The sequence below is a fragment of the Rhodamnia argentea genome, chromosome 8, assembly GCF_020921035.1.
Source record: "Rhodamnia argentea isolate NSW1041297 chromosome 8, ASM2092103v1, whole genome shotgun sequence".
NCBI lineage: Eukaryota > Viridiplantae > Streptophyta > Magnoliopsida > Myrtales > Myrtaceae > Rhodamnia > Rhodamnia argentea.
In genome coordinates this window covers 22,844,225-22,858,205 of record NC_063157.1, presented here as the reverse complement: position 1 = coordinate 22,858,205, position 13,981 = coordinate 22,844,225, and the positions used below count along the sequence as shown (strand labels likewise).

General features: G+C 38.9%; 2 protein-coding genes across 7 annotated transcripts; both read right to left on the bottom strand.

Moving 5' to 3' along the window:
- Nucleotides 1-349: 349 nt before the first annotated feature.
- On the bottom strand, nucleotides 350-4,468 carry LOC115735495 (nucleolin). 6 transcript variants are annotated; one of them, XR_004014789.2, is made up of 3 exons: nucleotides 3,802-4,468; nucleotides 974-1,023; nucleotides 462-640 (listed from the first exon to the last, which is right to left on the bottom strand). XR_004014789.2 is itself a non-coding variant. In XM_030666755.2 (2 exons), the coding sequence occupies exon 1, from the start codon at nucleotides 4,435-4,437 to the stop codon at nucleotides 3,805-3,807; it is 633 nt and encodes a 210-aa protein (XP_030522615.1). In that variant the 5' UTR covers nucleotides 4,438-4,468; the 3' UTR covers nucleotides 350-411; nucleotides 3,802-3,804. The 6 variants fall into 6 exon arrangements, 4 of the variants coding, with proteins under 4 accessions (XP_030522615.1, XP_030522613.1, XP_030522612.1 ...); XM_030666755.2 differs by lacking the exons at nucleotides 462-640; nucleotides 974-1,023 and adding an exon at nucleotides 350-411; XM_030666753.2 differs by lacking the exon at nucleotides 974-1,023.
- Nucleotides 4,469-5,310: 842 nt separating this feature from the next.
- LOC115735492 (mitochondrial import receptor subunit TOM40-1) lies at nucleotides 5,311-11,385 on the bottom strand. Its single transcript, XM_030666748.2, has 11 exons — nucleotides 11,143-11,385; nucleotides 9,776-9,857; nucleotides 9,575-9,674; nucleotides 9,349-9,444; nucleotides 9,197-9,247; nucleotides 8,791-8,856; nucleotides 7,913-8,014; nucleotides 6,875-6,943; nucleotides 6,705-6,788; nucleotides 5,727-5,822; nucleotides 5,311-5,639 (listed from the first exon to the last, which is right to left on the bottom strand). The coding sequence occupies exons 1-11, from the start codon at nucleotides 11,267-11,269 to the stop codon at nucleotides 5,583-5,585; spliced, it is 930 nt and encodes a 309-aa protein (XP_030522608.1). The 5' UTR covers nucleotides 11,270-11,385; the 3' UTR covers nucleotides 5,311-5,582.
- Between the last annotated feature and the right edge of the window lie 2,596 nt (nucleotides 11,386-13,981).

Below are 13,981 nucleotides of genomic sequence, written 5' to 3'. Positions count from 1 at the left end.
AATCAAATTACACGTCCGTCCAAATTATAGGCCGTGAAATCAAACCCTTAAGGTGAAAGTTTAAGAAAAGCCTGAACCTTCAAAAGAAGTCCCCCGAAAAATTTGATAGTACAAAGTTCGGTACGGCATTTGCGCACCAGGTTTTCTTTTTTTTGGTCTATCCTATCTTGCTTTTCTAGGTCCGAAAGTACGATGTATGAAGTTATTTTAAGTTGCCCTCAGAGAATGAGAAAGTTTTGAGTAAAGACATCCTGTGAATAGTAGTAGGATTTAAATAAAAACGAATAGTAGTAGAATCACTCATCCAACAACAGTATCTTTCCACTGCTCATAGCTGCCTGGCATCGCACCAGAAGTTGTGGATAATCTGATCGGCTCGCCTCTGGCGCAGGACATTCGCGCATCCAGATGCTACCACAATACTGAAAAGAAGATTCGGCAGGGTAATAGCCAAAGGTTGGGGCTATATGAAGTGTCTCCTCATCAATTGTATAGCATTTCCTATGTCGCGCGAATGTACATTATTCTGTCTCCATACTCCAAGTAATTTCTAAATCGACTTCAATAACAACTGGGATTGTGGTAAAACGCAATTCGCTGATCACCCAAGAAAATTCCTTGTGAGGGCCGGCTACACAGGCTGCAAAAGAGAAACCAGAAGAGAACACCTTGAAGCTCAAGAACTGCACAACTATGTGCTCTAATGGGATTATCCTTACCAACATGATCGAATCGGCACTTCTCAACAACAGATTCATTTTCGGTTAGCAGCAAGTATCAAAAGGCAGATTGAACATCGGAAGAGAAAACCAGTGTCAACAAGCAGAACGATTGAGGCTACAACACACCAAGAAAAGAGTTGACAACATACAAAACAAACATGACCAGTCTGCATTGCAGTTGCCTCTGTTCCAACATCATCTAAGCAAAAATGAATGACTCAAGCAAAAATTAGCAGTATAGCCAAACATACTCCATCCCGTTTCCATGTCACCAAAGCGCTACGGTGTTGGTTTGCAAAAGCTCCTATGTGAAACACAACAAAGAAGGAGATGAATGAAAGGAGACCAATAAGCACAACACACAAGATAGAAAAGTGTTTAGTATATAATGGCGTGCTTCACAAAGCACAATGAAACTTTTTGCGACAAGCTTAACTCTCTCTATCTCAACACTGCCTCTCGTTATATATACTACTCTACAAACAAAAACTATCTTAGATATTTATAGAATAAGTTCACCACTCTCAAGAGATCTTGCTAACTTGAACAGAAAAATTTCAATCGGAATTCAATAAGCTCAAGTTGCAAAGCATGAGTCCCTTATTCTTTAACAAAACTTCTACATTGCTTCATGCATTATCTTAAGGGTCTTAAAGATAAGACAAGTTTGAAAAGTGAAAAAATGACGAAGGAAAATTCAAGTTTTGTACGTAGACTCCTTTAATTGCACCGCACATACCACCACCGTAATTTGTGTAAGAGCAAAGTTCAACATTTCATTTTCAACAGAAAAATTAATTTTATTATTTCTAACAACCTACCTTAAAATTGATTTTGTAAATCCATAACACCAAGCATTGTCTTCAATTTCTCGAATATCTACAATCTGATCTACGGACCTACAAAAATCAACCTCGATCTCACCATTTTTTACCAGCTCAAGAATATAATGATACTTGATATCAATGTGTTTGCTTCTCCCATGAAAAACAAGATTCTTGTCTAATGCAAATTATGCAATTGTTGACTTGTTATCATACATCAATTTAGTAAGACCTTTCTATTCATCCATCAATTCACAAAACATCCTACGAAGCCATATCCCTTGACATGCCCTTGAAGTTACTACTATGTATTATGCTTCAGCTGTCAATAGTGCAATAACTTTTTTTTTTTTTTTAAGACCAAGAAATTACTCATGATCCAAGAAAGAACGCATATCCGGAAGTACTCTTTCGAATTTCAGTATCGCAGGCCCAATCGCTGTTTGTATACACCACTAAACTGAAATTGTTAGTGTAAGAATATAAAATTCCATGATCACGCCTTCCACCGACGTCTTCTAGAATTTTTTTGCTGCCTGCAAATGTGATTGGCATAGTTTCTCAATGAACCGACTAATAATTCCCACACCATAAGTAATATCCGGCCTAGTCGAAGCCACTATAACTTAAGTTGCCAACAATACTTCTAACATAAGTGGGATTTATTAGCTCATCTCTTTTTTCTTTAGCTCCAACTGTTTAGCTACCAAAGTTCAAATAGATTTGGGAAATTTCATATTGAATCGCTTCAAAATAGCATTAGCATATTTTTGTTGTGAAACAAATATGTGTCATTTGTTTGCTTCACTTCAAGGCCTAGAAAATATGACATGAATCCCAAATCAGTCATCTCAAATTGGCTAGTCATAACCTCCCTAACTTAGCAAACATCTTTTCACAATATCTCTAAAAATCAAGTCATGAACATAAAGGCATATCACTATAAGATCATAGTTAGTATTTGAACAGTGCATCCTCATATGGGCACTTCTGAAAACCATGCTTCAACAAGCATGTATCAATCCCTCGTATACCAAGCTTGAGTTGCCTGTTTAGCCCATACAATGCTTTCTTCAACTCGTAAATTTAATTTTCATGCCCTTTCTTCTCATAGCCCCGTGGGTGCTCCACGTAAACTTCCTCATCGAGGAAGCCATTGAGAAATTAAAGACGATGCTTAGTGTTATAAATCTCTAAAATCAATTTTAAGGGCGGCTGTTAGAATAATAAAATTGATTTTTTTAGTTGAAAAGGAAAAGTTGAACTTTCCTCTTACTCACATCAAGGCGGTGGTATATGTCGATGTAATTAAAGGGTTCTAGATATAGAACCTGAAATTTACTTCATCATTTTTTGACTTTTCAAACTGCTTGCAATGCAGAAGTTTTATCGAAGAATAAGGGCCCCGCATCTTGCAACTTGAACTTGTTGAATTCAGATTGAAGTTTTCCTCTTCAAGTCGGCAAGATCTGTTGTGGACGGTTTCTATAAATACCCGAGAAAACTTTTGTTTGTAGAGTAGGATACATAGAGAGAAAGGTGTTCAAAATAGAGAGAGCTAAGCTTTTTGCAAGCCTCATTGTGCATTGCAAAGCACACTCTTATATACTAAACACCTTTCTATCTTGTGTGTTTGTTGGCCTCCTTTTAATTCATTTCATTCTTTGTTGTATTTCACATACGAGCTTTCACAAACCAACAATTGATATCAAAGCAAAGTTCAACTTTCCTTTTCAAGGAAAAAGTCAATCTTGTTATTTCTAACGTATGGAACAACTCGCTAAAATCCAATCTTTTTGTTCCCTTACTGCCAATTTCAGGCAGATATCTATAGTGCCTAAATTGAACAATCCAGGAACATTGACAAATTCAATACACAGATGCTTCTCGAGATGGCTTCCGTCCAGAATCGCCAACCTTGCACCAAATGCACTGGGAATCTCAGATAAATCTGGATAAAAATTATTCTCCATGCCTATCATCTCATCCATAATTCGATGCATATCTTGTTGAACCGCTTCCAGATAGACACAGAACATTCTTTATTCTATTCTTACTCCACCCCTCACGAGTCTAAATTGCTCAAGTCCTGGATTAACTACACCTAGCGACAATCAATGTGAAATCCGGGAAAAATATGCTTGTCGCACTATATTACCCTAGATTTAGAAATGGAGGGCATCTTCTATACAAGCGTGCAGGGAGAGTATACAAGTGAAGCCATGGAAGTATAACGAGGAGTATAAGGAGATTACACGCTATTTGCTCTTCTGCTTGTTCTTCTGCTCGCTCTCGTCATCGCTGTGGTCGTCGTCGTCGTCGTCGTCGTCGTTGGGACCATCGTCATCATCCGAAGGCGGAGAAGGATCGAGACGAGCGGCGTCTATCGCCCACTGAATGAGCTTCTCCACTTCATCTTCCTCCTTCAGATCATCCTCTCCGCGGCCCTTCAATTCACCAGTATCAAGCCGATCGCGACCGTCAGCTGCCGCACTAGGGCCGACAGTCACAGCCGCATCGGCAGACGAGGACGAGGACGGAGACGGAGATGAAGAATACAGCGATCCTCTGAGGGCAGCGAATCTAGCAGACAGATCATCGCCCAGAACGGCCTTCAGCTCGGCATCGACCTGACGAGGAGATGGAGAAGAAGAAGCCGAAGCCGAAGCCGGTGGCCTAGGGGGCGGCTGCGGGTGCGACGGCGCAGCGGGGGCGGAGGGACGAGATTTGAGGGCGTGGAACCGACGGGTGAGATCGGGGTCGACATCGTCGGAGGAGGAGCGGGCGATGTGAGAGTTGAGAGAGAGCTTCAAGAGGACGTCATCCTGAGCCGCTCGCAGGAGCTCATCCACTTCGTCAACGGCGCCTCTCTCGTCTCTCTTCTTCCTCATCTCTCCTCCCCGCACCCTTTTTCGCCCCCCGCATCGTCGGATACCCAATTTATTATAATGTCGATTATTAGGTAATCTCTTGCAACAAACAAATAATAACTATTATAATTATTAGAAAAGTCATTATCTTCCGACAAATTCAAAAAAAATTACTTTTTCCAAATTGCCAATAATTATGTTTATTATGAATCAATAAAATGATCAAAGCTACTATAAACACATTAATAAACTCCAAAAAAAAATTAGCATTTCATAACAAATTCAACAGGCTACATTGATTGGATCCATGACAAAATGAAGAACCATCAAGATCAAATTAGGAACATCCAGCGTGGCTATGAACCCGACCCGACCAAACGATAATAATAGTGATGAATTTTGTGAAGGACAACTATAGCACCACTGCAAATCAAAAGAGATTAGAAAATGAAGATCAAGTAAATAACCCAATAATCTCATATCCTGGGCAGTCCAATGCTCAATCCATATCATTTTCTCTTCCAAACATGAGAACTTTGGTAGGAATAGATCCCATCCTAGGCGGTCTTGGCTTAGATATCCTATTGCCTGATAAAAGCCTGCGCTTAATCTACTCCCTAAGGTTTCGACCAAAAAAAATCTACTCCCTAAGTCAATCGGGTTCAATCAAGCTGTTCGAGAAATGGTGCGCAGTGCCCACTCCTCCGGACCGGATCTCGCTAAGGGAAAAATACAAATGTCAATTTTGTAATTGACACAATCCATTAGATCAACCATCAAGTCTCCCGACCATTTGTTAGGTCAATACGGTAAAGATTCAAAGGTAAGTCCAACCATTAATCCGCAGTATAAATCCTCTAAAAAGATCTCGCTTCGCTAAGAAAGATCAGAATTAAAAGTCGTAGCAAGTCGTTAATTTGCACAAAACATACCTAGCTTCCAAGAAAAGATAGCTATGATTCCAAGAAAAAAAAAGAGCAAAAAGAATTAACGGCTCCGAGCCATTTGAATAATGTTTGAGCTGCTAAATTTAGCTAAACCATTTTACTCGAGGATTGTACAACAAAAGCTCTCCGGTAATCGAGAGGAAAATCGACCCACAAACTTGCAGTTTGCAGCAGAAATAAGGGAAGAGAGAATTCATCAACAGCTCCATGCATCAAATTTTACTGTCCCACTGTCAAGCCAAAACCAAATTTGTAGTCCTTCTTCTTATGATCCAACTGCATATATGTAGACAACATGTTCCATATTCGTTATAGGGCTCAAGACGGACATGGAAAATTGTCTACCAAACTCATGCTACTTACCTCTGCGGACAGTATGAAGTTGAGACCCATATTCAATCGCTCTTCCAGAAACGCAGCAACACAACCATTAGAATCAATCTTCCCTCTTAGCCGAGACTGCAACAGCCAAAAGATGGTTAAGGAAGGGAAGCATTCCCAGGACACCTCCCAATAGAGATTCTCATGGGATATGAAATTAAACTACAACAAAGTGCATGATAAAGTAAAACAATAACAGTGCCAACTCATTGACACCGAATTAACAATGATATCTTTCGTGATCTATCATCATAAATAAAGCGAGATCAAGTGACGATAATCCAATCAACAAAACAAGACCAACAAACATGCTCTAGTGACAAATGGAGATATTTAAAGGCGCTTAATTGCATGGGTTTGCAATTCTATAGGACTGACATTTTCTTAAATTATAATTAAGAAATTCAGTACCACTGCACTGAACTTTACCAAATTCACATTTCTGGTGCCATTTGTAATTCCACTAAGTTTGCATGAATTTTTTTTTAACACTATTTCAAAGAAATGGAATTGCAAATGTAGAGGTCGCTAGAGCAGATCGTGGCAGCAGCACCGTTAAAAGTGGCAGTAGTAGTACAAAATGTGAAGTGGCAATGTCGGTGCTAGCAATGGCAGCATTGCTGCTGGCTACAAAGGCACAGTAACAGTGTAAGATGGAACTTAAGGGCCTTTGGAAAATAAAAATCGCGTATAATGAACATAAGAAATTAGTGGCGACAATTTTTCAATTCTTGTGGTCATAGACAAGCTACACTAACCTGTGTAAACATAGTAGTTGGTTGTGCACAAGCTACAGAGTAGAAATAAGATTGGCTAATAAGGCAATAATCCATTACTACCCAAAAATTAAATACAACCCACTCAAAACTCAAGTTGAATGTAACTAAGGAAAGTTGATGGCTCCAGTCATATCTTATGCAATGAAAAAAGAACAAAAAGATTTTCATGTGTAAGGTCTACCTGTCTAAGGAGGTAATCATAACCCACACTTGCAGTTACATCCCTTGACATGTAGTTGTACATGAAGTCTGTTGCCAAAGAAACCTGATTGAGAAGTAAAAAAATCATAAGAAAACCCTCAATAACACTAATTTAGGCAAAGAATGGTATGGAAAGCCTAGCTACTTCACCTTTTCAGACACCTTTTGAACATAACTCAATGCGACCATTCCAGTGCTAGCAACTTGTCCTGTAGCGACCTGTATGTATTAGCAACGATGACAATGACCATGAGAAAATCACAAAGTACATCCAGACAGGAAAAGTACATCCATAAGTGATGCGAGTTACAATGCATGTGTCTCTGTGAAAGATTATAAACCACACTACGAAAAATGTAAACTGCACCTATCAATCTGCTTGCCTTTTTGTTAAGCTTTTGAAAATCACTAAACAGATGCTCGAGGAAATTTGTCGTCAAAAGCAACTCCAACAATGAGGAAAACCAGGTAGAAAAATATCAAGAACAGTGTAATCTATATTCTATATAGACAAAAACACACCGTGACAGAGGATACAAGTCATATAAAGAGAAGCGTTTACAAAGTCAACCTCGCAGTAAGGAAATGGATAAGAAATGCAATAGCTCCTATCTTCTAGTAATTCAAGAAGGCCCTTGATTCTAACTACGAAGGGCTAGAATATAATAGGCATGAAAAAGGTCTTAAGAACGGAATGAAAACCTTCACCTCATAGACCTGGGCACTATAATTGCGCCTCTTATCTTTAAAGAATGCACACTTACGTGCACAAGAAAATCGTTTTTCAACAAATCAGCTTAGACAGAAGAACCTTCTCCAAAAGCCAGACAGAACCATATATCTTCTCTACACCCTCCGTCATGTGACGATCATGCTAAATACATTGTACATAAGTGATTGATAGTTGAGAATTCAATCCAACAGTCCAACATTTATGTTAAGCATCATATTGTATAACCAGAGTGCTAACAAAGAATCACCATTCACCACGATGGCAATAGCATAACACATCCAAAGATGTACACGAGACAGCAAAATGGTAATATGATCATTGGAAACAGAGATCGCTGAGATCCATATATGTTTTGTAGTGTTCCAAAGGGCAAAATGCTGATAATGGAATTCGGTAAGTAAAGAGCAAACTTTAATCTGATTGACCAAAAAAGGGCAAGAGCCAAGGTGCCGCACCATTTTATCCGTGTTGAATCGAGCAGCATATCCAATACCAGACTTTCGATGCTGTCCAGCCCAAAATACTTCACCACCCAAAGAAAGATGAGGTGTCACACTCTGCAAGAAAAGATGAGTGAAAGGAGCCAATGAAAGCTACACCATGGAAGGTAAGAGAATCTCCACAGGAGAGGTAATAGCATTCTGCTGCCCCGAGTTATCAGATCTATAGCTGTTAACCAAAGAAAAAGAAACCAAAATTTGACGAATTCATGACACTGAAATAAACTTTTGGCTCCTCTATGGAATGCAAAGAAGAAACTTGTACAGGGAAATCCTTGACAACGTATCTAGTAAATGAGGCAACACGAACTCAATATTCTTGACATCCAAGGACTAAACTTTTCTTGAAATCACGAGAGGTCAGAACTGTAACTAATTGAGCAGTGGAAAGGAAAGATTGTCTGTGCACACTTATGACACAAAATTTGACACACGAATAGATTAGAGATCCTCATTTCTATTTAGAGATAGTCTATACTTTACAATCTTGAGATTTTTGCAAATGCTTGCGTTATTATGGATCTCATTGACCTTTTATATTATCAAAATCATTGTTCGTGAGTAAACAACCCCCTCAAATAGCCCTTTTTTGCAAATGCTTCTTCACACGTACATAAACAGCCGATTCCTTGACAACTTAATGCGTTAAGATGCGAACTCGTACATCATGAAAAGCTTCCATCAATCAAAGGAAAAATAAATAAATATTGAAGAGCTTCCATTTTCACTAATAAGTTCCACAGACATTCTTGACAAATGGATTCAGTTTTCTCACATTCTTGACCATGCAAAAGAGATATTAAAGTCACAGCATGAATAGATTTATCACGTACCTGAATATAGTTTGCTCCAAATAAGGCACCACTTCCCGCTTGAAACTGGGCTCTGTAATCACTTCCCTATAAAAGTAAAAGAAAAGAAGCTAAGCAGGAAATCAATAGCATAAAAGCAGCAACACAACCGTTGAAGAATTCCCAACAGCCATCAGTCCATCAGATGAAGGCTCAAGTTCACATGTAAACCGCCCCAAAGTATCCATTTCTGAGTTCTATGATGCAAGGGATCTCTAAGGTGCACCTCTCACTGTTTCTTGCAAAAGATAATGCTATCTTAAACTCTAATATAGATAACACTAGTGGGAGAGCATATCTACAACCTACAGAAACAGAAAAGGCGCATCTTCAACTATGACGCTGCGCAAGGAGGAAATAGATGATTAAAAAAAATAACAAACTTGACCTTGTAATCAAAATTGAACATGCCATGTGACATATGTGGCTCGCCGGTAAGCTGAGAAAAAAGCTATAGGTTAATCATTCACAACATAAGAAACAGTCTTCAAACCCAAATAGGAAGACAAAAAAGGGAGAGATGATCTAGTAAATGTGTACCAGCCCATTAGCCTTGAAAGAAAAATTGTCGGTCAAATCCCACTTTACTCTAGCATTTAATCTACCATCCGTCAAAAGCCTCCCAAATAGCATCAACTGTATTAAGATTAAAAACAGTGTGACTCCCTTCAAACAAATATTAGGAGAGATAGTAGTGGTAACAACAGCTACTAACACCGCAGAATTAATACCATCATTTCAGAAATCCAACAGAGAATGACCGTACCTTTGGGTCCATAAAATTAACACCAAACTCGTACTGGGCAGTGGGGATTTTGATAGTCTCAGAAGATTGAGAAGGAATTTCAGCAGCTCCCATAGACACACTGATGGATAATGACAAGTTCAAATAAGCATAGGCACAAGTAAAATGCTCAAGTAAATATAGAACCAAACCAAGTATATTAAGCAACCAAGCCAAATCTACCTGTGACTCAGAGCAAATTGTGGATTAAGTCCTTTGGTAAAATCAAACCTAAACCCCTCAAAAAGGTCCGGCTTCAGAGACACTGTATAAATAAAATAAGATATTCAGTAGTCAATGTACAAGAGGATATTGCCAGAACTTTCTTAAAGACGCAATAAGTAGGCACCATCATCTGTAAAATTTTCCATTACCTGTAAACATCATGTTCTGGATAGATTAAGAACTGAATTAGACAGAATTGCTTGTTCTTCCTAAATGAAATTCCTATATGCCAAGTTGATCCAGGACCATTAAACAAATTAAACAGAAGCCAAAGAACCTAGGTCTCAAATCCAACCGAATCTTGTTGTTGGCGGTCTATCACATTTAGTAAATGTGATTATTTCTCCATGCAACATGTTGTCAGAAACCATCGCCAACCTACTCCTTATTCGTTCTTGAATTGCAAAATCTCCAATTCACAAGAATCATTTGGTCGAATGCATGAGGAAGAGTTGACATTATTGAATTCATCTTTCGATGTGAGTCAAAAATGAGAAATCTCCACTCTCCAAAAAGAGATTATATTGGCTTTTGAGCAGTTTTTGGAGCATAGGCAAGCCACTACAGAAATTGCGATGTGGGTGAGGAGCAGGGTTGCGCTGCAGAGACAGTAACTTGGAAAAGAGGGATAAATTCTGTTACTCTTTGGAACCCATGCAGCTGAAGAGAGCAGTATAGCTTTCTATCCTGCATGTCTTTCACCACTGGTCTAAGTCCAACAGTTACCTCACAAGCAATCTAAAAATAAAATCAAGAACATGCACAGGAAATGAACTCTTCTTCAGAAATGCATCTGCAGCTTACCAAGGTCTTGTATCCAATAACATAATCAAACACCTCGAAAGTCAAAAAAAAAAAGGCCACTTTCCCTTGCACCTCTCAATTTTCTCGATCTCGTGCCCGACTGCCCAATAGCCCAAATATATCTACATCTATCTTTACTATGAAATGCCGTTGGATACTTTATATTTAGTCTTGGAACACTGGATGCTTCAAACCCCCAACAACTACGACCCTGTCCGCGAAAATAAGCAAATGACCACAGTGCAGCAGTCCAAAATGAACGACGTTTACCATTTCTCAACACAAGCTTGAATACGAGACCCATCAACTAATCCAATCTCTATTCCCTACCCACTACTGCTAAAAACCTAGACAGATCACGCCAGACCCATTCCCAACAGAACATCCCACAACAACACAGCTATCGACACTCATTGCTTGCTGGAACCTCAACAGTGGGACTCGAACTACCACGGAATCACGAATTGGAAAAAGAACGATTGGAGCTAGTGATTCGTCGCACGATCTGAAACCGAACTCACTCATAGCTTCTCGGTGGATTTCCTCGTACGGAATAGGGCACGGGAGGTTCAAGTAGTCCACTTTCTCGGGAGCCGCCTTCTCTGTGGCCGCAGCCTTCGCCGCTTCGGGAGGTACCGCACCAGCCATTGCCGACCCCTTCTCTTCCTCTCCGCTTCCTCTTCCGCTCGGCTTCTGGAGCTGCGACGCTTTCGGTGGTAGCGAGCGAGGGAGCGAGAGAGGAAGAGACTGCTGATTTCACTTCGTCGTTTGAGGGTTCAAGGAGGGTTTTACTTTTCGAGGTCAGAGAAGGGTTGTGATCGCATCCGACGGTCGTGATTTGGCTGATCGCTGTCCGGGAGGGGGCTGGTCAGTGGGGCCCTCTAAGCTCTTGAAGAAATGGGTGAAAAAATGAAACTCTTGTAAGGTGTTAAACCTTAGGTTGCCTTAAGACACTTGTTGCCAACCACACAAATTATGACACTTCTCGACACGACACGATTATAACATGTGACGGCTTTCCCGATAAAATACTCTATAGGTAGATGCCGCACTTAATATATTTTTCACTTCAACCGTCTGATTTTACATCATACGAATAAGATTTTAATCTTTAAACAAAACAAGATCAAGATATCAAAAAAGAAAATCGCTCTTTGAGACAATTTTTTTGTAACCCAAGGCACGGGGACAGATGTTCGGCTACTTCAAGTCCCATCAAGCACCCCTCGAGTCCCAAAAATAAAGGCCACAAGCACATGTGTAATCATGATTCAGCAACTTGTACTTTGTGAAGTAAACTCATCGCGACGGCAGACCAATCATCATAGGACTTATTTCTAAGTCGTTTGAAGTTCTCTGTTCACGAGTTTCGATCCTGTCTAGCCTTGTGAAATCTTGATTCATCATCCAGTTGTTTCGACTTGTGCCCATCGTAAGACAATTTTGGCTCTAACCCCACTTGCACCGTAACGAAGGCTCGCGTTAACGAGAATAATTATGATGTAAATTGTACATTCCCCGTCTGGTGTTTTACAATATCACCCATTTATGTTATATATGTTAGGATGCATTCTGTGTTGCCAATCAAAAAATAATTAACTAGATTGCACTTCTACTCCCCTTTTTTTTTTTTGTCTCTATGCCTCTTCGAGACTTTGTCATTTTGAAGGCCTTCTCCGTTATTGTGCTACTTATATTTTGCTAACGGTAAAACTTAGCATGTTAAATGCTCTTGCTTCATATCTATTTTTTTGTGCATACCATAATTTATAGTTAATCTAGATTTTCCCAATAATATTGCGGTCTACATGCAAAAAAAAATAAAAATTACACTTCATCGCATTCTATGTTGCTAATTTGTGAAGGGGTCTTATTCTATTCACACATAAACAAAAAAAAAAAAAAAAGGAATAACAAGGTAGAAGGAGAATGCGAAAATCAAAAGAAGATGGAAGTAACAAAATAATAGAATCTCCGAACTTTAGGTGTGTCGATTTCAACTCTCCTTTATCAATAGATAAGTAGAGAACTACCTTGCCCGATCATTTCAAACTTTACGTGAAAAATTCTCGAAAAATATGAATATATATTATAAATAGAGTATATAATCTGAGAAATTGCACTAACCTTTTTTGTTTTAATTATTTCCTAAAATTTAAACCTACTTTTCCTTTCATTCTGACTCTCTTTCCATTTCTTAGAAGAACTTTGTCTTCTTCTTTTTTTTTTGGCTCGTTGTTATTGTTCAATTCTTTAGTACGGTTATTCTAAAGTTGAGGGCAATCTCTTTTTATTCATTAGTTAAAGTTTTAGCATATTGAGATAAAAGAAAGAATGTGAATAATGAATCGATAAATCTAAACCTCTTTTTATTCATTGTTGGGACGCCGAACCTAGGCACGCAAAGCCGTAGCTGGAGAGGGAAATCTCAGCAATCGGTTGCCAATTGTGTTTTGCCACGATAGATCTGTCTTTATCTTTGTAAAATGAGCAAGTCTCTATAAAGCGTATCAAGTTGATTTGTTTTTTAGATTTACTTGTGTTGTGGGGTTTGCATTTCTGTGCTAAAGTTATATACATCTAGTTCAAGTGAAATGAAAAGTTTCCTTCCAACCAAAAAAAAAGCCGTTCCTCGCTAAACTTTCAAAAGAAATTTGGTATTGAAGTAAGTGGATATATCAACAAAATTATCTAGTACTTTTGATCTATAAGCTCTCTCGAGATTATTTCTGTTGGCTCGATAAATTGAGACGTGTCATATTTTACGGTGAAAAAAATGGCATGGGTCTATTTGATATAAACATGAAATTAACGAAGTGGATTTTGCAAATTATTTTTTTTAAAACATTAATTATCTTAAATTAAGTACTTTATTATTAAAAAGTATCATCACCAGTCCATCTAAACAATCACAACGTGCGAATAGTATAACGTTTTAGGATGCGTTTGTTTGGTCAGAATTATATACAAATGAAAAATACTTTTCGGGAATTTTTTTTCAAGAAAATGGTTAGCTTTCCTTTGTTTGGTGATGTGTGGCCGAAAATATTTTATGGTATTTGGATTCTATTTGGAAATTGATTCAATCTCATAACTTTATATCAATAAAAAAAAATTAAAATTAAAATATATTTTTTTTCTTTCTTTTTCCTTCACGTTCCTTCTCCACTACAATTCCTCTTCTTCCAACGCCGCGACTCCTCCACCACGAATGGCCAATGACCGCCACGAGCGAACTCGAGTTCGCTGCCTTGACGGCCGAAGGCGAGCGAGGCTAGACCTCAAGGGCAAATTCGATGAGCTCGAGGCTAAGCTTCGTCCGGTGAGGCTCGAGATTGCCGATAAGCTCAAGCCTCGTCA